Source organism: Arachis hypogaea, chromosome 1 (genome assembly GCF_003086295.3).
Source record: "Arachis hypogaea cultivar Tifrunner chromosome 1, arahy.Tifrunner.gnm2.J5K5, whole genome shotgun sequence".
Taxonomy (NCBI): domain Eukaryota; kingdom Viridiplantae; phylum Streptophyta; class Magnoliopsida; order Fabales; family Fabaceae; genus Arachis; species Arachis hypogaea.
The window spans coordinates 76,897,918-76,921,313 of NC_092036.1; the positions used below are offsets into that span (position 1 = coordinate 76,897,918).

The 23,396-nt window shown below is 36.8% G+C and overlaps 2 protein-coding genes across 2 annotated transcripts; one reads left to right on the plus strand and one right to left on the minus strand.

Moving 5' to 3' along the window:
• Window positions 1-4,592: 4,592 nt before the first annotated feature.
• LOC140183651 (serine/threonine-protein phosphatase 7 long form homolog) lies at window positions 4,593-5,521 on the minus strand. The gene is made up of 3 exons (XM_072232115.1): window positions 5,247-5,521; window positions 5,042-5,129; window positions 4,593-4,949 (listed from the first exon to the last, which is right to left on the minus strand). Exons 1-3 carry the CDS (start codon window positions 5,519-5,521, stop codon window positions 4,593-4,595), a joined length of 720 nt encoding a protein of 239 aa, XP_072088216.1.
• Window positions 5,522-20,021: 14,500 nt separating this feature from the next.
• On the plus strand, window positions 20,022-21,939 carry LOC112695123 (uncharacterized). The gene is made up of 2 exons (XM_025747337.2): window positions 20,022-21,228; window positions 21,451-21,939. The coding sequence occupies exons 1-2, from the start codon at window positions 20,455-20,457 to the stop codon at window positions 21,604-21,606; spliced, it is 930 nt and encodes a 309-aa protein (XP_025603122.1). The 5' UTR covers window positions 20,022-20,454; the 3' UTR covers window positions 21,607-21,939.
• Window positions 21,940-23,396: the final 1,457 nt, after the last annotated feature.

Sequence of the window (23,396 nt, forward strand, 5' to 3'; positions counted from 1 at the left end):
AATTATCCGCTCATCAGAAGCATATAAATTTTTTTTCTTACTTTATAAATTTTTCTGTGCTGAGCACGGGTTTATACACTAGTACTAATAAAAGGCTTCTGGTTGGTTTATAAACCGAGTTAATATGATACTTTTCATTTTAAATGAATTGTCGGTATTCTTTTTTATTTTTCTTTATATTAAATGTTATTTTTAAAAATTTAAAAAGTAATTAATTATTTTTTACCTATTATACCTTCTATTATTAAATAAAATTAATTAATGCAAAGAAAAATAATAACATGAATATTTTGTCTTTTATTTTATTATTTATATTTTTTTATAAAATTTAATAATTATTTTAGTAGTTATACACAATTAAAAAGAGATGGTTAATTTAAAATAGAGTGAGTATGATATTTTATATTGTGTCATCTACTTTAATTATTCAAACAAAAATATAGTACATTATTAAATGAATTTAGTCAATATATATCTTAAAAATACATGTTAAAATTATTATTTGTTAAAAAATTCTAAATCTTTTATTTTAATAAATACATTAAATATATACTAAATTTTATATTTTTTATGATATTTTTTAAATTGTAATTTTAACATTTTGCTATACAATAAATATTAGTTAAACCCAAATAATATTTATTCCATCTTATATTTATCAAAATTATAAACATTCTTTTTAGGGCAAAAAATCATTATAAGCCAATGTCCTCTAGAATTTACGTTAATAAGCCAAACTGAATATGGTTTCTATAATGCGCCAGATCATATATTAATATAATTCGAACCAAGGTGGTTCGAACTGCATTTGGTAATAATTCGAACTATGGCAGTTCGAATTACCAGTGGATTGTTCTTAATAGATTGAACCAGGTTGGTTCGAACTATGAATGCAAGTAATTCGAACCAGGGTGGTTCGAATTATAGAGAGAGAAGCCGGCCAAGGTAATTCGAACCAGGCTGGTTCGAATTAAACAAACCATAATTCGAAGGAGGCCGGTTCGAATTAGTGGGAGAAAGAGCTCTATATATATGGTTGTAAACATGAGTTGGTCTCATTAGAGGGAGTAAGATGGCTAGTGAGGAGAGTTTTGTTGTTTTGGTTCACCACAGAGGATCCATTAAGAGGAAACTCGTTCCGGAGTGAAGTTCACAGACAAGGATCCTCTCTGTATTGTCATTACTCCTACGACAAGCTTTGATGACCTTGTTAGATCTGTACTGATGAAGCTCGGTCTGGAAGGTGCGAAGCGGGTTAAGAAGTTTTTCTATCGCATTCCAATCACGGTGCTCCAGGATACCGTGAAGTATGATTGTTTCATGATTAGTAGCGATGAGGACTTGCAAGTAATGTTTCTTTGTCGGCGGCAGTTTCTGGAGGTGAGGACACCAGAGTTGTTGGCAAAGCTGGTTGATGTGGTATCCAGCTCAGGGGGTTTGAATCGGAATACCACCACTTTAGCCACGCCAGCCGGTTCTAGTTCCCGGCCTGCCGTTGGTTCTTCCTCCGTCCCTGTGTACCAGCCAGTGGTCCAACCTGTCGTCTCCCCGTCTTTTGCTGTTGATCTCAATGGCAGCGTAGGCGACAAGGTAGTTTCAAGGAAAAATCTGCTGAACGCTTTACTGGGCGTTGCACCGCTTGGCGTTGGAGACGGATTGTTGGGTGATGCAGAGGAGGATGGCGTCGAGCCGGATATGATTGACGATGACAGCGGCGATGATATTGGAGCGAGTGAGCCTGCATTGGCGGTAGGTGGTTCTAGCTCTGTCACACAACAGTATTCACCACATTTTTCCTCTTTGGACTTGGATGCCATGAGGCAGGAGGGGGTTTCTGGGCACTCTGTTGGATTCAGAGCTAGAGTTGCGGAAGGGACTACTGGTCTGATAGAGTTCCAGGTTGGTCAACAATTTCAGGATAAAGATGAGGCCCTGTTAAGTGTGAAGACTTACAGCATCCGGCGAGGGGTACAATACAAGGTAGTCGAGTCTGATTATCGCCGGTATGTGGGCAAGTGTTCTGAATTTGGGAATGGGTGCACATGGTTGATTCGACTGAGTCTCCGGCAGCGCAAGGGCATTTGGGAGGTCAAACGATACAATGGACCTCACACTTGTCTTGCCACCTCCATCTCGAGTGACCACAGGAGTTTGGATTATCATGTGATATCGGCATTCATTATGCCAATGGTTAGGGCTGATGCATCCGTCAGCATTAAGGTGCTCCTGAATGCCACAGCAGCACACTTTGGGTTTAGGCCGACTTACAGGACGGTCTGGATGGCGAAGCAGAAGGTTGTTGCCCTCATTTACGGTGACTGGGATGAGTCATACAACGAGCTGCCCAGGTGGGTGTTAGGAGTCCAGTTGACAATGCCTGGTACTGTTGCAGTCCTAAGGACTAGCCCCGTTCGAGTTGGAGGACAGGTAGACGAGTCTCAAGCTTATTTTCACAGACTTTTCTGGATGTTTCCACCGTGCATCGAGGCATTCCGTCATTGCAAGCCGCTAGTCAGCATCGACGGCACCCATCTGTATGGAAAGTACGGGGGAACGTTGCTCATCACAATTGTACAGGACGGGAACTCCAACATTCTACCTGTTGCATTTGCACTAGTAGAGGGTGAGAATGCTGAGTCTTGGACATTCTTTCTCTCCCACCTTCGTCAGCACGTGACACCGCAGCCGGGTCTGCTGGTTATATCGGATAGGCATAACGGCATCAAGCCTGCGCTTGAGGCTCCTGACGGAGGTTGGTTACCTCCATCTGTATACCATGCATTCTGCATTCGACACGTAGCTGCTAATTTTGCCCTTACCTTCAAGGGCAAAGACGCACGGAGGCTTCTTGTGAATGCGGCATATGCCACTCCGACTATTTCCTTCTCATTGGGTAGCTACAGAGTATCGCTTGCCTCTTGGACATGTGACTGCGGGTACTTCCAGGCGCTTCATTTCCCATGTCAGCACGCACTTGCATGTTGTGCCTACTCACGGGTAAACTGGACCACTTATGTTCACAGCATGTATAGGATTAGTTCGGTATTCAGTGTGTATCAGATGGGATTCACCCCTCCGATTCCAGAGGGTTTCTGGCCATCATACGATGGGCCCACTGTGATACCGGACCCTGACAAGAGGCGTGCGAGAGAGGGTCGTCCGAGGTCCACCAGGATACGAACAAATATGGATGAGGCAGATCCAAACCGTCCAAAGAGATGTGGCCTATGTCGCCAACCCGGACACACACGTCGGAGTTGCCCACAGTTGGGTGGATCGTCTCACACTAGGGGCCATTAGTAGCCGTGTTCTTAGCGTTAGTACTTATTTTAGTTAAGTTTTATTGTTGTTTTTTTTTACTTTCATGTATTCAGCATGCTGCGTTAAGTAATGAATATGTTATGTTTCACTTTGAGTCTTGCTACAAGTACCCTAAATGCAAAATTTAATAAATAAATGTACATATTAGACTGTTATATGATGCAATAATTAAAAATAGTCACTGATAAATCCGGTAAACACCCGTTTTCAAAGTACAATTCGATGAACAAACAACAAAGAAAAACAGCTCTAAAATAACAACAAAAGTACACATGGCTGTGATAGATGAATGAACCCTAAGGAACAAAATACATGATACATGACTCATCTAAACAGATGCGAGCCCGTAAAGCAACGACGGGGTACCCGTGCCCTCTGACCTCTGCGGATAAACGGCTCCTCATCCTCGATGTCATCCGCGTCCTCATCCCGGCCAGGCTGTGCAGGTGGCGTAAAATGGACGGGTGCCGCAGACGGCCCGGCAACAGACTCTGATGCAGCAGCAGAGCCAGATGGTAGGGTACCTCCCAAACCAAAATGGTCACCAATAGATGCCGTAGGAGGCTCGTTCAGATCAACGTCTAAAGGTGCCTGCGTGCCGGAGGTCTGCCCACGCCTCCGGGCCGGAACGTCCTCCTGCATGATGGCGGTAATGTCCTCTAGAAACTGTGGACCCCCGAAGTCCGCATCAAGCGTATCTGAGGTAAGGAAGTCTGACCACTGTGATCCCGGAATAACCCATGGGGTACCCTCTTGCTGAGGCTGGTCATGGGCGGGTACACCAACGAAGTAATCTCCAAGAGGCCCCGACCCAAGTCCAGCGTGACCAGGGTCAGCCACGTCACCATACCTGACCCATACCACTCACCTCCTTGTCCGCCATCGTGGGTACTAACACCATGAACTGCAACAGCCCCTGCACCATCCCTGCCCACGGGACCATGCTGATCGTCGCCATCGTCGTCAGGGTCACGACCACGGTGGTCTGTTGCACCACGCGCTCTCCGTCTCCCTCCCTAGCCTCGTCGTCCGCCTCTAGCGGAACTGTCATCATCATCATCGTCCATAGCCGCATCAAGCCACCTCCACTCACGCTGGCTCCATCGTGTCCCCACACGAGCTCTCCTCTCAACCCGCCGCTTGTCCGGCACGTCCTCAGGACGATCCATGTCAGGAACTCGCCCAGCACCCCGCTGTGAGGCCTCAACTGGAATAGGAACGGCTCTCGGATCCATCAACTGCATCTCCGGAGACAAGAACCTCTTTCCATGCTACCTCCACCAATCGAGGAATTGCTGCGACGGTCCAGGGTTGGCAACAACATCGAACCTCAGCACGGTGTCCGCACGGAAGTCCCAATAGAGATGCCACTTCTGCAACTGGTACGGGAACCATCGATCGCCGCCTCTGCCGTCCTTCGATATCAGAAAGTCGATGTTCAGGGCGGGATTCGGATAGGGCTGCACACCTCCAAACTGCGGAAGAACCCTATCTATCTGATGCCACTCTATGACGGCAAAGTAGATCAGCAACGTCACAGACCGCCACAACGCCATATGCCGAGGCTCCAAAGCCTCTGGATGCACAACCTGAAGTACGTCGGGACTGCTGTAAGGCATCCAGATAAACTGCACGGAGAACTCTCCATTGTTAGGGCAACTCATGGACCTAACTCATAAAGTGTGGTTAAATAAAGAAACTTATTAAGTAGCGTACTCACCTCCCTGTCCTGTAACCGGTCTATCCTCAGCCTCCACATCTGCACTCTAGGACCCTTCTCGCTACCGGGAGGGTTGTATCCTGACCACCTGCATCATAAATGTGTCTTATGGCTACTTAAATATATGTTTAGGGTTTGTAATACTTTTTTAATCAACATGGAATTATTTATATTAAATTGAAATAGAGAAGGCCGAGTAGAGTACCTCGACGCCAATGACCAGCTGAACGTCTCATACCCTTCAGGCCTAAACTGAGGAAATCGCCAAAAGATCCAAAACTGAAGTAGCTGAAGTGGGCCCGCTAACTTGACCACATGTCTGTTCGCCACTCGGCACATGTACCGGTACAACCATGCCAGTGCTGCAGAACCCCAGCTGTAGGTACCCATCTCCTCCAGCCTAGCTACGTAGGGAAGCCATCTGATGTGAATGCGGTTGCCGGACTTGTCCGTAAACAGCTGCATACCCAACAACATCATGATGTATACACGGGCATATCTCCGCACAGTCTCGTCATCAGCTCCCTCGGGGCACTCACCAAAAATCTCCTGAAACCAGCTGTAGTTCACTGCGTACTTCTGAACCTGGCTGGGAGGAGGAACCACTCCAAGCAACTCCTGGAACCACACCCAGGCTGGACGGTGATGAGCGGATATTTTATACGCTTTTTGGGGGTAATTTCATGTAGATTTTAGCATGTTTTAATTAGTTTTTAGTAGAATATTATTAGTTTTTAGGCAAAAATCATATTTCTGGACTTTACTATGAGTTTGTGTGTTTTTCTGTTATTTCAGGTATTTTCTGGCTGAAATTGAGGGAGCTGAGCAAAAATCTGAGTTAGGCTGAAAAATGACTGCTGATGCTGCTGGATTCTGACCTCCCTGCACTCAAAATGGATTTTCTGGAGCTACAGAAGTCCAATTGGCGCGCTCTCAACAGAGTTGGAAAGTAGACATCCAGGGCTTTCCAGCAATATATAATAGTCCAGAACTTGAAAAACACTGTTGTTGGCATCCTGACTAAGAATAATAAGATAAACATAGCTTGCTTCAAACCAACAATCTCCGTGGGATTCGACCCTTACTCACGTAAGGTATTACTTGGACGACCCAGTGCACTTGCTGGTTAGTTGTGCGGATTGCAAAAAGTGTTATTGCAATTTCGTGCACCAAGTTTTGGCGCCGTTGCCGGGGATTGTTCGAGTTTGAACAACTAAAGGTTTATTTTATTTCTTAGATTAGGAAGATTTTGGTAATTGGGTCAGAGTCTTTTATTTTCTTTTCAAAAATATTATTTTTCTTTATTAATTTTTAATTTTTCTTTGAGTCTAGTGTCTTGTTCTAAGTTTGGTGTCAATTGCATATTTTATATTTTTCTTTAAAATTTTCGTATTAGTGTCTTTGTTCTTCCTTGATCTTCAAGTTATTCTTGTTTATTTTCCTTGTTTGATCTTTAATTTTTCTTATTCTGTGTCTTTTCTTGTTTTTCTTGTGCTTTTTTTCAAAACATTAGTTTTCAAAAATTTATTTTATCCATAAAAATAATACATCTTTAAAATACGTTACATTTTTAGCTCAGTTGGTTATAGCGTTGGCTTATGTTCTTGGCATTTGGGCACCTTCTTTTTAAAATCCTTTTTCAAAAATAATTTTGCTTGATTTAATCTTGTGCCAAACTTTAAGTTTGGTGTTTTCTTGTTGATCTTTCTTTAATTTTCGAAAATTTATCTTGGTTTTCTAAAAATTTTAAGTTTGGTGTTCTTTCTTTTGTTCTTGGTGTTCTTGTGAATCTTCAAGGTGTTCTTGAGTCTTTCTTGTGTTTTGATCGTAAAATTTTTAAGTTTGGTGTTCCTTGGTGTTTTTCCTCCAAAATTTTCGAAAATAAGGAGCATTAGATCTAAAAATTCTAAGTCTTGTGTCTTTTGTGTGTTTTTCTCTTTCATCATAAAATTCAAAATTCAAAAAAAATATATTTTCTAACTAATTTTAAACTATATTTTCGAAATTTTTATATAAAAATTCAGATTTCAATTTCAAAATTTTTCAATTCTTATCCTTTTACGTTTTAAAAAAAATTATATATATATATATATATCTTTTTCAAAATATCCTAACCCCTTTCTCTCTCCTCAAATTTTCGAAAATATTCATAAACTTTTTCAAATTTTTTATAAATTTTAATTTTTAATTTTCTTTCTTTATTTATTTTATTTTTATTTCGGTTTTTGTTTTATTTTATTATTTCAAAAATTATTTTTATAATAAAATAGACAATATCAACATCCATATCATCTCCCTTGCTCCATCATGGAACTAAGTGGAAATGAACAGTCCAGGAGGACTCTGGGGTCATATGCTAACCCCACTACGGCTTCATATGGGGGTAGTATCTGTATACCCTCCATTGGAGTTAGTAGCTTTGAGTTGAATCCTCAGCTCATTATCATGGTGCAGCAAAACTGCCAGTATTCCGGTCTTCCACCGGAAGAACCTATAGAGTTTCTGGCACAATTTTTACAAATTGCTGACACAGTACATGATAAGGAAGTAGATCAGGATGTCTACAGATTATTACTGTTTCCATTTGCTGTAAAAGATCAAGCTAAGAGATGGTTAAATAATCAGCCTAAAAACAGCATAAAAACATGGAAACAGCTGTCAGAAAAATTCATGAATCACTATTTCCCTCCAAAACGGATGACACAGCTAAGGCTAAGCATCCAAGGCTTCAAACAAGGAGATAATGAATCCCTTTATGATGCCTGGGAGAGATACAGAGAGATGCTAAGAAAATTCCCCTCTGAAATGTTTTCAGAGTGGGTGCAATTAGACATCTTCTACTATGGGCTTACACAAAAAGCTCAGATTTCTCTAGACCACTCAGCTGGTGGATCTATACATATGAGAAAAACAATTGAAGAAGCTCAAGAGCTTATTGATACAGTTGCCAGAAATCAGCATATGTACCTAAGCAGTGAATCCTCCATGAAAGAAGAAGCTAAAACAGTAACTGCTGAACTCAGTCTTGTGGATCAGGCTAATGAATTCAATCAGCAATTAGACTTTCTAACCCAGCAGCTAGCCGAATTCAAGGAAATACTACAGGAAACAAGAATGTCTAACAGGAATATGGAAGTACAGTTAAAGCAAACAGAAAGGCAACTGTCAAAACAAATAGCAGAAGAATGCCAAGCAGTTCAATTAAGAAGTGGGAAAACATTAATTACCTCACTTCAAAGCAGCAGGAAGCCAAGAAATGAACAAATGGCTACTCAAAATCCCTCTGAGGACAATCAGAGCCCAGAGAGGAATAAGGCTGGCGCTGAACGCCCAGACCATGCTCATTTCTGGCGTTCAACGCCAGAAACAAGCATGAATCCGGCGTTGAACGCCCAAGGAAAGCATAGTTCTGGCGTTCAGATGCCAGTAACAGATAAGGAGTTGGCGCCTAACGCCACTCCAGCTTCCACCCCTGGCATTCAAACGCCAGTGGGAGATCAGTCACATACAAGTGCTGATAACAACCCTTCTAAAAAGGCTTCCCAACCCACTTCTACAGGTAATAAACCTACAGCAACTAAGGTTGAGGAATACAAAGCAAAAATTCCTTATCCTCAAAAACTCCGCCAAGCGGAACAGGATAAGCAATTTGCCCGCTTTGCAGACTATCTCAGGACTCTTGAAATAAAGATTCCGTTTGCAGAAGCACTTGAGCAAATACCCTCTTATGCTAAGTTCATGAAAGAGATCTTAAGTCATAAGAAGGATTGGAGGGAGACTGAAAAAGTTTACCTCACTGAAGAATGCAGTGCAGTCATTCTGAAAAGCTTACCTGAGAAGCTTAAAGATCCCGTGAGCTTTATGATACCATGCACATTAGAGGGTAATTGTACCAAGCAGGCTCTATGTGATCTTGGGGCAAGTATCAACTTAATACCTGCATCTATTATCACAAAGCTTGGTTTGACTGAAGAAGTCAAACCAACCCGGATATGTCTTCAACTTGCTGATGGCTCCATTAAATACCCATCAGGCGTGATTGAAGACATGATTGTCAAGGTTGGGCCATTTGCCTTTCCTACTGACTTTGTGGTGCTGGAAATGGAGGAGCACAAGAGTGCAACTCTCATTTTAGGAAGACCTTTCCTAGCAACTGGCCGAACCCTCATTGACGTCCAAAAAGGGGAAGTAACCCTGAGTGTCAATGAGGAGGAGTTCAAGTTGAATGTTGCCAAAGCCATGCAACATCCAGACACCCCAGATGACTGCATGAGTGTTGATATCATTGACTCTCTGGTAAGAGAGGTCAATATGGCTGAGAGTCTCGAATCAGAGCTAGAGGACATCTTTAAAGATGTTCAGCCTGATTTGGAGGAATCAGAGAGAATAATAGAACCTCTGAAAATCCCTCAGAAAGAGGAGAAACCTCCCAAACCCGAGCTCAAACCATTACCACCATCCCTGAAATATGTATTTTTGGGAGAAGGTGATATCTTTCCTGTAATCATAAGCTCTACCTTAGAGCCACAGGAAGAGGAAGCACTAATTCAAGTGCTAAGGACACACAAGATAGCTCTTGGGTGGTCCATCAGTGATCTTAAGGGCATTAGCCCAGCCAGATGCATGCACAAGATCCTATTGTAGGGTGACGCCAAGCCAATGGTCCAACCACAAAGGCGGCTGAACCCAGCCATGAAGGAAGTTGTGCAGAAGGAGGTCACTAAATTACTAGAGGCTGGGATTATTTATCCTATTTCTGACAGCCCCTGGGTAAGCCCTGTCCAAGTCGTCCCTAAGAAGGGAGGCATGACAGTGGTTCATAATGAAAAAAATGAACTGGTTCCTACAAGAACAGTTACAGGGTGGCGTATGTGTATTGATTATAGATGGCTCAATACAGCCATCAGAAATGATCATTTTCCTTTACCATTCATAGACCAGATGCTAGAAAGACTAGCAGGTCATGAATACTACTGCTTCCTGGATGGATATTCAGGTTATAATCAAATTGTAGTAGATCCACAGGATCAAGAGAAAACGGCATTCACATGCCCATCTGGAGTATTTGCATACAGAATGATGCCATTTGGCTTGTGCAATGCACCTGCAACCTTTCAAAGGTGCATGCTCTCTATCTTCTCTGATATGGTAGAGAAGTTTCTGGAAGTCTTCATGGATGACTTTTCAGTATTTGGAGACTCATTCAGCTCCTGCCTTAACCATTTAGCACTTGTTCTGAAAAGATGCCAAGAGACCAACCTAGTTTTAAACTGGGAAAAATGTCACTTTATGGTGACTGAAGGGATTGTCCTTGGGCATAAAATTTCAAACAAGGGAATAGAGGTGGATCAAGCTAAAGTTGAAGTAATTGAAAAATTACCACCACCTGCCAATGTTAAGGCAATCAGAAGCTTTCTGCGGCATGCAGGATTCTATAGGAGGTTTATAAAGGATTTTTCAAAAATTGCAAAACCTCTGAGCAATCTGCTAGCTGCTGACACGCCATTTGTGTTTGACACAAAGTGTCTACAGGCGTTTGAGACCCTGAAAGCTAAGCTGGTCATAGCACCAGTTATTTCTGCACCAGACTGGACATTACCCTTTGAACTAATGTGTGATGCCAGTAACCATACCATTGGTGCAGTATTGGGACAGAGGCATAACAAGCTTCTGCATGTCATTTATTATGCTAGCAGTGTTTTAAATGATGCCCAGAAAAATTATACAACCACAGAAAAAGAATTACTTGCAGTGGTTTATGCCATTGACAAGTTTAGATCCTACTTAGTAGGATCAAAAGTGATTGTGTACACTGACCATGCTGCTCTTAAATATCTACTCACAAAGCAGGATTCAAAGCCCAGGCTCATAAGATGGGTGTTGCTTCTGCAAGAGTTTGATATAGAAATAAGAGACAAAAAAGGAACAGAGAATCGAGTAGCTGATCACCTGTCCCGGATAGAACCAGTAGCAGGAGCATCCCTCCCTCCTACTGAGATCTCTAAAACCTTTCCGGATGTGCAATTGTTTGCTGTTCAGGAAGCTCTGTGGTTTGCAGACATTGCAAACTATAAGACACAAGGTTCTCCTTTTGTAACCATGGAGAGGAAGCATGAAAAGCTTCTCTCACTGCAGAGTCAACCAAAGCCCCCACAGTCCAACTCTAAGTTTGATGTTGGGAGGTCCCAACCTTGCTCTGATTATCTGTGAGACTCCATTAGAGCTCACTGTCTAGCTAAGGACAATAAATAAGCGCTTGCTGGGAGGCAACCCAGCCATTCACAAAATTTAATTTTATTTGTTTTTGCTAATTAATTTTTACAGGTATATGTCAAAGTATCTTCAAAAGGTAAAATAGCAATTGATTGGATTCACAGAGTTACAAGGGAATTTGGAAGCTCACTGGCGTGAAAAAGCCAGTAAGAAACATTTTGAGCGTTGAACGCCCAAAAGAAGCACCCACTAGGCGTTCAATGCCAGTAAGGGTAGCCATCTAGCCGCTAAACGCCAGAAAGGAGCATCTTTTGGGCGTTGAACGCCAGAAAAAAGCACCTTCTGAGCGTTTAACGCCAGATTGACAGCGTCCTGGGCGTTCAGAAAAACGCCCAGTGACAAAGGATTTCCTGGCGTTCAACGCCAGAAAGAAGCAACAGCTAGGAGAAGCAGCAATTGGGCGTTAAACGCCCAAAACAAGCAGTATTTGGGCGTTTAACGCCAGAATGGTGGGGAGGAGGTAAAATTCATTTTTCTTCACAAATTTTCTAATTTTTAAGTTTCAATTCATAATTTCTTGCATAAACATGTTTTAAAATATCATCCTTCAATTCCAAAAATTTTAATCCTAATTTCTAAAAACACTAATTTCTAAAATCCCTTTTTCAAAAATGTCAAATGTATCTTAATTCTTAAACACAAATCTTTTTCCAATCCAAATCTTTTTCAAATCTTTTTCAACTCATCATATCTTTTGGATTTCGAAATTGCCTCTCCCTCTATTCCTCTCCTTTCCTTTCTTTTGCTTGAGGACAAGCAAACCTCTAAGTTTGGTGTGAATTGCCATGATCACTGAGCTAAAACTCATCAAGATCATGGCACCTAAGGGAACAGGAAGAGCAAGGATGTGAACTGAAGGAACTAAAGCGTCAGAAGCTATTCCTTGAAGGACCAAGCACCCCACAGACTAGAGGAACATCCACTTCCCAAAATACAGGTTGTTAAGTTCTAATTTTAAGCTTTAACTCTGTGATAGTATTTTTATAGAAATTCACCTTAGAAGTTATATAGGAGTAGTAGTAATTAGTATCTCTATTTTGATTTTATCTCCAATTAAACTATAATTTATTTTTCTCATCATTATCAAACATGAATAAATTAGTAGATTCTTAGAATAAAGAGGCAATATTTTTCGAGTTCTTAATAAGGAAAATTCTAATTATTTATATGTGGTGGCAATACTTTTTGTCTTCTGAATGAATGCCTGAACAGTGCATATTTTTGATATTGAATTTTATGAATGTTAAAATTGTTGGCTCCTGAAAGAATGATGAACAAGAGAAATGTTATTGATGATCTGAAAAATCATGAAATTGATTCTTGAAGCAAGAAAAAGCAGTGAAAAACAAGCTTGCGAAAAAAAAATTACAAGGAATCATTGGATCAAGAAAGGGAATAAAAGCCAACAGCCCTTTAAAACCAAAAGGCAAGGGTGAAAAGGATCCAAGGCTTTGAGCATCAGTGGATAGGAGGGCCCAAGGAATTAAATCCAGGCCTAAGCGGCTAAATCAAGTTGTCCCTAACCATGTGCTTGTGTCATGAAGGTCCAAGTGAAAAGCTTGAGACTGAGTGGTTAAAGTCGTGATCCAAAGCAAAAAGAGTGTGCTTAAGAGCTCTGGACACCTCTAACTGGGGACTCTAGCAAAGCTGAGTCACAATCTGAAAAGGTTCACCTAGTCATGTGTCTGTGGCATTTATGTATCCGGTGGTAATACTGGAAAACAAAGTGCTTAGAGCCACGGCCAAGACTCATAAAGTAACTGTGTTCAAGAATCAACATACTACACTAGGAGAATCAATAATACTATCTGAACTCTGAGTTCCTATGGATGCCAATCATTCTGAATTTCAAAGGATAAAGGGAGATGCCAAAACTGTTCAGAAACAAAAAGCTACTAGCCCCGCTCATCTAGATTAGAATCTGAGCTTCACTTAAAACTCGTAGATTTTATTACTCCTTAAATTCTTTTTATTCTATTTTATTCATCTAGTTTCTTGGGGACAAGCAACAGTTTAAGTTTGGTGTTGTGATGAGCGGATATTTTATACGCTTTTTGGGGGTAATCTCATGTAGATTTTAGCATGTTTTAATTAGTTTTTAGTAGAATATTATTAGTTTTTAGGCAAAAATCATATTTCTGGACTTTACTATGAGTTTGTGTGTTTTTCTATGATTTCAGGTATTTTCTGGCTAAAATTGAGGGAGCTGAGCAAAAATCTGAGTTAGGCTGAAAAAGGACTGCTGATGCTGCTGGATTCTGACCTCGCTGCACTCGAAATGGATTTTCTGGAGCTACAGAAGTCCAATTGGCGCGCTCTCAACTGCGTTGGAAAGTAGACATCCAGGGCTTTCCAGAAATATATAATAGTTCATACTTTGAGCGAATATAGATGACGTAAACTGGCGTTCAACGCCAGTATCATGCTGCTGTCTGGCGTCCAACGCCAGAAACAGGTTACAAGTTGGAGTTCAGCGCCCAAAACACGTTACAACCTGGCGTTCAACTCCAGAAATAGCCCAAGCACGTGAGAAGCTTTAGTCTCAGCCCCAGCACACACCAAGTGGGCCCCAGAAGTGGATTTCTGCACCAATTATCTTAGTTTACTCATTTTCTGTAAACCTAGGTTACTAGTTTACTATTTAAACAACTTTTAGAGATTAACTCTGTACCTCATGACATTTTCAGATCTGAAATTTTATACACTTTGATGGCATGAGTCTCTAAACTCCATTGTTGGGGGTGAGGAGCTCTGCAGCGTCTCGATGAATTAATGCAATTGTTTCTATTTCTCCATTCAAACGTGTGTGTTCCTATCTAAGATGTTCATTCACGCTTAATTATGAAGAAGGTGATGATCCGTGACACTCATCACCTTCCTCAATCCATGAAAGTGTGCCTGACAACCACCTCTGTTTTACATCAGATTGCATGAGCTTCTCTTAGATTCTTTAATCAGAATCTTCGTGGTATAAGCTAGATTGATGGCAGCATTCATGAGAATCCGGAAAGTCTAAACCTTGTCCATGGTATTCCGAGTAGGATTCTGGGATTGAATGACTGTGACGAGCTTCAAACTCCTGAAGGCTGGGCGTTAGTGACAGACGCAAAAGAATCATTGGATTCTATTCCAACCTGATTGAGGACCAACAGATGATTAGCCGTGCTGTGACAGAGCATTTGGACCATTTTCACTGAGAGGATGGGAAGTAGCCATTGACAACGGTGACACCCTACATACAGCTTGCCATGGAGGGAACTTTGCACTTTTCCATGGATGGAATATTACATTACAGGAATAAATCAGACAAAGCATCTCCAAAACTCCAACATATTCTCCATTACTGCATAACAAGTATTTATTTTATGCCCTTTTCCCTTCCTTCACTAAACTTGAAAAACACTGTTGTTGGCATCCTGACTAAGAATAATAAGATAAACATAGCTTGCTTCAAACCAACAATCTCCGTGGGATTCGACCCTTACTCACGTAAGGTATTACTTGGACGACTCAGTGCACTTGCTGGTTAGTTGTGCGGATTGCAAAAAGTGTTATTGCAATTTCGTGCACCAGACGGCCACCTTGGATGTAAATATGGAATTCTGATAGGCAGCCGCTGACGTAACGCCCGTCCACTGGCAAACCCAACTGGTATGCCACGTCCTGAAGTGTGATCGTGCACTCTCCGAACGGCATGTGAAACGTGTGCGTCTCTGGACGCCATCGTTCGACGAATGCACTGATAAGGGCCTCGTCTAACCAGAACCATCTATCGTTCAGCCTTGCAAGATGGTATAGTCCGGCCATCTGCAAGTACGGAACGTATCTGTCATCGAGTCGCATGCCCTGCTGCCGCCGCATGCTCCTGATGCATCGCTGGGGCTGCATATGACATGCACCGCATTGTTAGAACCAGCTTCATAACCAATGACAAACATAACCAAAACGATAAATCATCAACAAAACGTCATACTAAATAAAACCGCATAAAAATCCATGAACGAGAACCACATGCAAAACAACTACCATAGACCACACAACTAAACTATTAACATAAAACAGCTAAACTAGAACCACTAACATAAAACAGCTTAACTAAAACCATGAACATAAAACAGCTAACATAAAACAACTAACACAAACCACTAACATGAAACAACTAACATAAACCACCAACATAAAAAAACCAACATAAACCACTAACATAAAACAGCTAACATAAAACAACTAACACAAACCACTAACATAAAACAACTAACATAAACCACCAACATAAAAAAACCAATATAAACCACTAACATAAAACAGCTAACATAAAACAACTAAACCATACCACTTACATAAAACAACTAACATAAACCACCAACTAAACCACCAACATAAACAAACCAACAAAAAACAACCAACACCTACCACTAACGTAAAACAGGTAGCATTAAACAATTAACATAAACTACTAAAATAAACCACTATCATAAACCACCAGCAGAAACCACCTAGATAAACCACCAACTAAACCACCATCTAAACCGCATGCAAAACCTCTCAACTAAACCACCAGCAATACCACAACGATTTACTGCTAACCTAAACCGCCACTAAAACCAAATGCAAAACCACTAATTCACATATACCGCTAGCACGAAGTTATTTCTGTACTAACATCGTCGTTGATGACCCCGGCTATATGAGCAACTCCGTCCAAGCGATATAACCGTGCCGGATCGTCCCCCATCAGCAGAGTATTCCGCTCAGGTCTTCATCGGAGAGAATCTAGTTCGTTTTCTCTGGGATTTGGTGGGGTAGGAGAAAGGAAGAATGGTTCGAATGAGGCTGATTCGAACTCCTTATATAGACGACTCACTAGTAATTCGAACCAGGTTGGTTCGAATTATTAAGGAGCCACGATAAGGGTAATTCGAACCAGGTTGGTTCGAATTACATGGTTTAGTAGCGTAGGCATAATTCAAACTAGTCTTGTTCGAATTATGTGCAAATTGAATTTGAACACCATTGGTTCGAATTAAATGCAACGTTTTCCAACCCTAATTCAAACTAAGCCGATTCGATTTATTAAGGAATCTAAGTTCGAACCAATTTAATTCGAATTACATAAAAATAGGCCTTGACTCATTGCTGAAACGATTTTCATCCTGGCTTATTTACGTAATTTACAACTTGCCTTGGCTTATTAGGATTTTTTCCCCTTCTTTTTATATCACAAAACTCAATATTTAAGTAACAGCTAAAACTAATCATATTAACTTACTTTATAAATTATTAGAGCACTTATTTTTTCTTTTAAAATACATATCAATTAATCCAAAGTTATTTACCCATTAGTTTTTGCGTTTATTATCCAACGTTCAACCATTAATTCTAATCATTTAATAATTCCTTTTTATCAATTCTACCTTTTATACATGTTATTATTTTATTTATAAAATTTTTATTATTCTTTTTATATGAGGTCTCTTTATTTATTATTTATTATTTTTACCTTTTGTTAATTTTTATTTGGTTTGACATTATACATTTTTATTATTGTAATTCTTATGTATTATATTTATTATTATATTTTTATACTACTATAATTTATTGATTTCATCAGATAAAATAATTAAATAAAAAGTTAACATAAATAATAATAAAAAATTATAACATATTAAAAAATATTATATAAAAAATATACTAAGAAATATCAAAAAAATTAAAAATAAATAAAAAATAATATTATAATTTAATAATATATTTTTTTAATAATTATTTATAAAAAAATAATTTTAATTAATATTATCTAAATAATATTTATTTTATCAAAATTAATTTTAACATACAATTTTTAAATAAAAATTATATTAATACAAATTTATTTTTATTTAAAATTAATTTTATAAAATTACTTATATTCAAATTTTAATTTGACAAATCTCAGCTCAAATACATAGCATAAATAATAAAATAGTAAATACTGATATTTTGATAAAAATAATGTTATACATATAAATTTTTTTATTAGCTAAATTTAATTAAATTAATCTAATGCAACAAAAATTAATTATAATTAATATTATTATAAATTTTATTATTTAATTTAGTTAGATTTAATTTATAGAGGAACCTGTATATGTAATATTATTCTTTTGGTATTCTTAAGGTCTAACTAGTAACTAGTAACTAGGTACCAGAATTGATGGTTTCAGAACATTTGGATCATTAAATGGTTTTATAACAAAACATGTTTTTTAAAATTTTCAATAACTGCTAAATAGTCTATTTCTAATTTTAATTACAAATTAACCCCAAATATTTTATTCAATTATAAAAATTATTTTTAATTTTATAAATTATTGTTTTATCATTCATATATTATGTTTATTAATAATCAAAAACAAAAACAATAACGAATTAGATTTTCTATTGATCGTAATAATTTTTTGACAATTCTAATCGATTAAAAGTTTATCTTTGATCCATTACATCTGTCGAGGATTTTGAAATCGTGTTTCTTAGAAAATCAATTGATTGAATTTCAGGTTTCCATAACTCAATCGATTCAAAATTTATAAAAATGATATGAAAATTGAGAAGGACGCGATTCAAAATTCAATCGATTGGATTATCCTACCAATTGATTGAATGCAGAAAAAAACTTATTTACATCACATTTCAATCGATTGAATTGGAATATACCATTAGTCACGGACAAAATTTAATAGATTGTATTATTGTACCAATCGATTAAACTTTCATATATTATTTTAATAGCGGCGTTCAATCGATTGGATAATGGATAATATAAACAATCGATTGAATTATAAAAAAACTCACATTCTAGTCATAATTTAATCGATTGGTTACCGAATTGATTGATTTTTACGAAAATCATATTATTTTACAATTTTTAATCATATGTTATGATACATAAAATTGAAGTTGTACAAATGAACTTTTTTATTGAGGAAATTTTAAATCCATTAAGGTCAAGTGTTAGTGTTTATTAAAAGTATGAATTGCATGAAAGTTGACCAATTTCCAGTACTTGAGGAATTCAAAAGCTATACCATTCGCTTTCAAGAAAAAGAATCCACCGTCGTGAGAGAAATGGCCGCTCTGCACATTACCAGAGGAATCACACGAAATTGAGAGTTCCTGAATTGGATTGAAGTGTGATTACGGACTCCGCCATAGTACATTTGCTTCCTGCTTGAAATTCAATAGATTGAGTGATGGAAATCTGAAATTTAATGGATTATTTTATTAATTCAATTGATTGATTTGTTAAGTCACACGATTTTAAAATTTTTAACAGAGGTAACGAATCAAAGATAAAATTTTAATCAAATTGATCTAATTTGTTATTATTTTTATTTTTTATTATTATTAAACATAATAGATGAATAATAAAATAATAATTTATAAAATAAAAATAATTTTTATAATTAAATAAAATATATAAAATTAATTTATAATTAAAATTAAAAATAAATTTTTTAACCGTTATTAAAAAACTTAAAAAACATATTTTATTATAAATTCATTTAATGTTACAAATTTAATGTTACAAACGTTCTATAACAGTCGAATCCTAATCCTTTACCTAGTAACTATTCTAAGCTAACATTATGCAAGGTACATTCTCATACGTATGATTAAGGTCTACGGTCACAAAACCTCCTACACCCACGCTTGCACTCTTCCCGGCACTAATCGTATCAAACAGACAAACACCACCGAACTAGCCTTGGGAAATTATTTATTGTGTATGTTATTATTTCTATTAATAGAAATTTATAATATTAATAAATTTATACATAAATAAATAAAATTAATTTTATATTTTAAAATATAAAATATAAAATATTTTTATTTTTATTTTTATTTATAAAAATTTAAAATATTAACAAATTTATACATAAATAAAATTAATACTTGAATAATTTTTATCATACAAAAAATAATTTTTATAAATACAAAACTAATTTTATTTATTTATGATTAAAATTATAATATTATAAAGTTTCATAACTAAAACTAATAATTTATTTTTTAAAAAATATTTCAAATTTTTTATAATATAAATTTAATTATTTAGTTAATCTTTATACGTTTATCAAATTTACAATTAGGTTTTTATACTTTTTTTTAATTGAATTCTTATCTTATTTTAATTTTGTATTTAGGTTTTTGTCAGCGTAAAAGATATAGAGTTAACGAAATATTTTTTTGTAAATTAAAAATATCTACAATTAAAAAATTAATTGAATATTTGCTTATATTTTTTTAAAAGAATATACTATTAAATTTAATATTTTTGACACAAAAATAATTTAATTATAAAATTAAAAATAATGTAAAAGTTTAATTAAAAAAATTAATAAAATTTTTAATTATAAATTCAATAAAATTATAAGAATAAATAGAATAATTAAATTTATATTTTTTTAATAGAGTGTTTATTAATAAAATTTGTAAATGAAAATTAACCAGATGTGAATAATAAATCAGTTTTATTAGCAATATTAACAAAAACAAATTTTATACGATAAATTTATTTCCAATGCACTCATAGTTTTATTATTTATTAACTTTATATATTTATATAATATTTTAAATAGTATGTTTAAAAATTAATTATTTTAATTAAATTTATTTAATCTTTTATATTAATAATGTATAAAATTAAATTTTTGATGAATTTAAAAATATAATATTTAAACGCTCTATTAATGGATTGTATTCTATTGGATTATTTTTCAAATTTATGCGCAATAAATATTAAAAATCAATAATTAACAATTAAGACTAATAAATAAATGAGTAGCAATTGAGCTTAATTAATAAATGCAGTAATTTCAACCGTCTACAGTTATTACACATCATCAAACATAGCGACCACCACCACACCACCCCCTATTTTGTTTTCTTCATTCATCCCTTTCAAGTTCCTTCTTCCCCCACTCTCACTTTACAAACCTTTCCTTCTCTCTCTATACATTTATATCTATCTATGACTCTATGTACCTTACTATCTGAAACCTGAATATCTTTCTTATTTACTTTATATATACATATATATTTCTTAATATAAATAAAAAAGAAGGGTAACATCGTCACTTCATATTCTTTTCCTTACAAACATGGCGCACCGCCCCACTCAGCGGCGGAATCCGGCGGCGCCTCTACAATACAATCCCTCATCATCCACCGTTACCGCTCCGGCAAAGGCAAAGAACACCACCACCGCCACCGCCGGCTCCGCCGCCGTCCCTTTTCCGTACCCGAAACCAAATCCAGATCTCATAGCACAACTATCTAGACCTAATAACCATTCTTCTTTCATGGCGAAACAGTTCTCAAGCCTAAACTTGGGTCCAAACACTCACAAAACCAAACAACACGCTCTCTCACACGCAAAATCCATGACATCATCTTGCATAGTTGATTCCTCCTCCAAGCTCTCGCTTCTCAAACCGATCACCGCCTCCAGTAACAATAAACTTGCACCGAAGGTTGAAAAAGAGGGTGCTAAGAGAAGTTCATTGGAGAAGAAGCCACAGAAATCGAAACTTCACGGTTTGTTGGCGATGAAGAACGAGAACGAGAAGAGAAAGAAGAAGAGTTCTGTGGTTGAAAAGTCAAAGAATCCTGTAGAAGAAGAAGAAGAAGAAGGACACGGTGATGGTGATAAGAGAAGAAGCTGCGTGGTTTCTTCGGTGAGTAGCGGAAGAAGGAGGTCCATGTGTGGACCCTCAGAAGCTGAATTAGGAGATGTATTTGCGATCAACGGTGTAAAATTGGTGTCAGCTGATATGCCACCGTTCATGCAGATCCACGCCGTTGATTGTGCCAGAAAGACTCTTGATAGCATGGAAAAGTTCACATCCAAGACCCTTGCACTCTCCCTCAAAAAGGTGCATATTATTTAATTTAATTTGAGTTCAATTCTGACGGTATAACATATTTTGTGCAATCTTTATTTTAGATCACTATTAATATTGTTAATATTATTTTTGTTGATATGAAATTACTTAATTAAATACAATACACGTGTAATTCTCTTTTATGCTAAGAATGTTAAGAATGCCGAGAATTATTTTGGTCAATGAAATGAAGCGGTTGAAAATGTTGAGCAGGAATTTGATGGGGTGTATGGGCCAGCATGGCACTGTATAGTGGGGACTAGTTTTGGGTCATATGTGACACATTCAGTTGGAGGGTTCCTATATTTCTCAATGGATCAGAAATTGTACATCCTCTTGTTTAAGACCGCTGTTCAAAAGGTTAACTGAAAGAAGCTGCAACACACAGAAGAATTTTTGCTGATGCAATGCAACATCTTCTTGGAAAGGAAAAAAGGTTAGATAGAGTAGCAGGATTCTCTTTTTGTACATTGCTTTTTCTTCAAAGATATATCATAGATTATTACTCTCATGTCTTGTTTCTGTCTAATTCTGATGAGGCCTGAAAATGTTAATGAATTCATTGTGCGTAACTAATTAATGTGGTTGATAGGAGAAATCAATTTTACAATTACTTGCATAGTGCCACAACCAAACTGTTGTATATCTATCTAGTTGAATTTTTTAAAAACGAAATCAAATTTGATTGCATATTTCTCTTCATCCTTTCTTCATTTTTCATTCAAATGTTTATGTTTGTGTTGAGCACTTGAGCATATTATTGTTTAGTGAGTCATAGGGGAACACGTGATGTTGACTAATCACGTTGAATACTTGAGTTGGTCGGCCCCAATTTTTGCTAGGGAGAAATTATCACCTTCATAAATCAAACATTAATAATTAAACACGAATGTTAAAAGAGAAAATTAGCACCTCATAGATAACGATTTGGCCAATCAGAAAAGGATTGGTGTGTGGGAGGAATATAATATTGCAATTTATTAATTTCCTAGTGATGAAAGGTCGTATGGGGTGTGATCATTTTTGTCTAGTTAGTAATCTTCTTACGTCTCTCTCACACACACTCCTTCAATGCAAAAATCATGAAATTTTCAAACGGATTTGGGGTCCATCCATATGCCACATATCTAGAATTTATTGAGGTTGTAACAGAACAGAAATAACCACTTTAATAAATAAGCACTCTACCTTACCCCCTCCCCCCATTTCTGGTGAAAACCATGCTCCCCATTTTAAAGTAAAGTGAAATATTATTAAAATGAAAAAAAAAATGTTCCCAAAACATTTGTTAACATTCAAATAAAATAAAAGGCAGGAATATAGTGAATGCAAGAACAGAACAATTGAAAATTCCATCACGGATCCGGATAACTAGGAACATGTTGCAACAGTGGGATTTGGCACTCGTTTTCCACTTCATTTAGTAATTAATTAATTGATGTCTCTAAAGCGAAATCTGTAAAGGCATACGTAACAAGGAATATTTTATATGATTTAGCTAACATGTATATAGAAGACATAAATTAAGATTGTTAGAAGACATAAGTTAAGATTGTTAGTATTAGAAAATTTTAAATAATTTATTTTAATAAATATATAATAAATATATTGAAAATTTAAGTTTTGTATTCTTTTCAAAAAAATTTTGATTGATAATTTTATCATGCGTCTTAAAAATCTAGATTAGCTAAACCCTACTTTATAATTTGTTTCTGAAATAAAATGTGTATAGTTGAATTGTATCCAATTACAAAAGTGAAATTAGCTCTAAGTAAAAATAAGAGTAATTGGGCACTGATCAGAGAGAAGGAGGTTTCACTTTTCCTATTTGTAAGTGGGACAATTTGCTCAAAATTTTAAAACTTTCTTATACCTGGATCAACCTTCTAACACTCGGTTAACCATCTCTTTCTACTTAACCGCGCTTCTCATGTATTTTCGGTATATAAATATTGACACTTCCTGCGCTGAACAAGAAAATATTGACACTTCCTGAAGTTGGGTGTAACACATATTGGGCTCCTTATACGAAATATGCTCATTTTCCTTATGAACTTCTTTTATTTGGCAAAATTCCTTTTGGACTTTCAGTTGCGGTTTGGGCTACACCATTTTTTAATTATTTTTCAAAAACTTCTTAGCTAATTCATTAATTCGTT

What these genes read in the sequence shown, in the direction of transcription:
- LOC112695123 (XM_025747337.2), top strand. Translation starts at nt 20,455, where the DNA reads ATGGCGCACCGCCCCACTCAGCGGCGGAATCCGGCGGCGCCTCTACAA. An exon ending in TTGCACTCTCCCTCAAAAAG is followed by an intron (nt 21,229 to 21,450) that starts GTGCATATTATT and finishes AATGTTGAGCAG; the next exon opens with GAATTTGATGGGGTGTATGG.
- LOC140183651 (XM_072232115.1), bottom strand. Translation starts at nt 5,521, where the DNA reads ATGATGTTGTTGGGTATGCAGCTGTTTACGGACAAGTCCGGCAACCGC. An exon ending in AGCTGGTCATTGGCGTCGAG is followed by an intron (nt 5,130 to 5,246) that starts GTACTCTACTCG and finishes TTTATGATGCAG; the next exon opens with GTGGTCAGGATACAACCCTC. An exon ending in ACCGGTTACAGGACAGGGAG is followed by an intron (nt 4,950 to 5,041) that starts GTGAGTACGCTA and finishes TTCTCCGTGCAG; the next exon opens with TTTATCTGGATGCCTTACAG.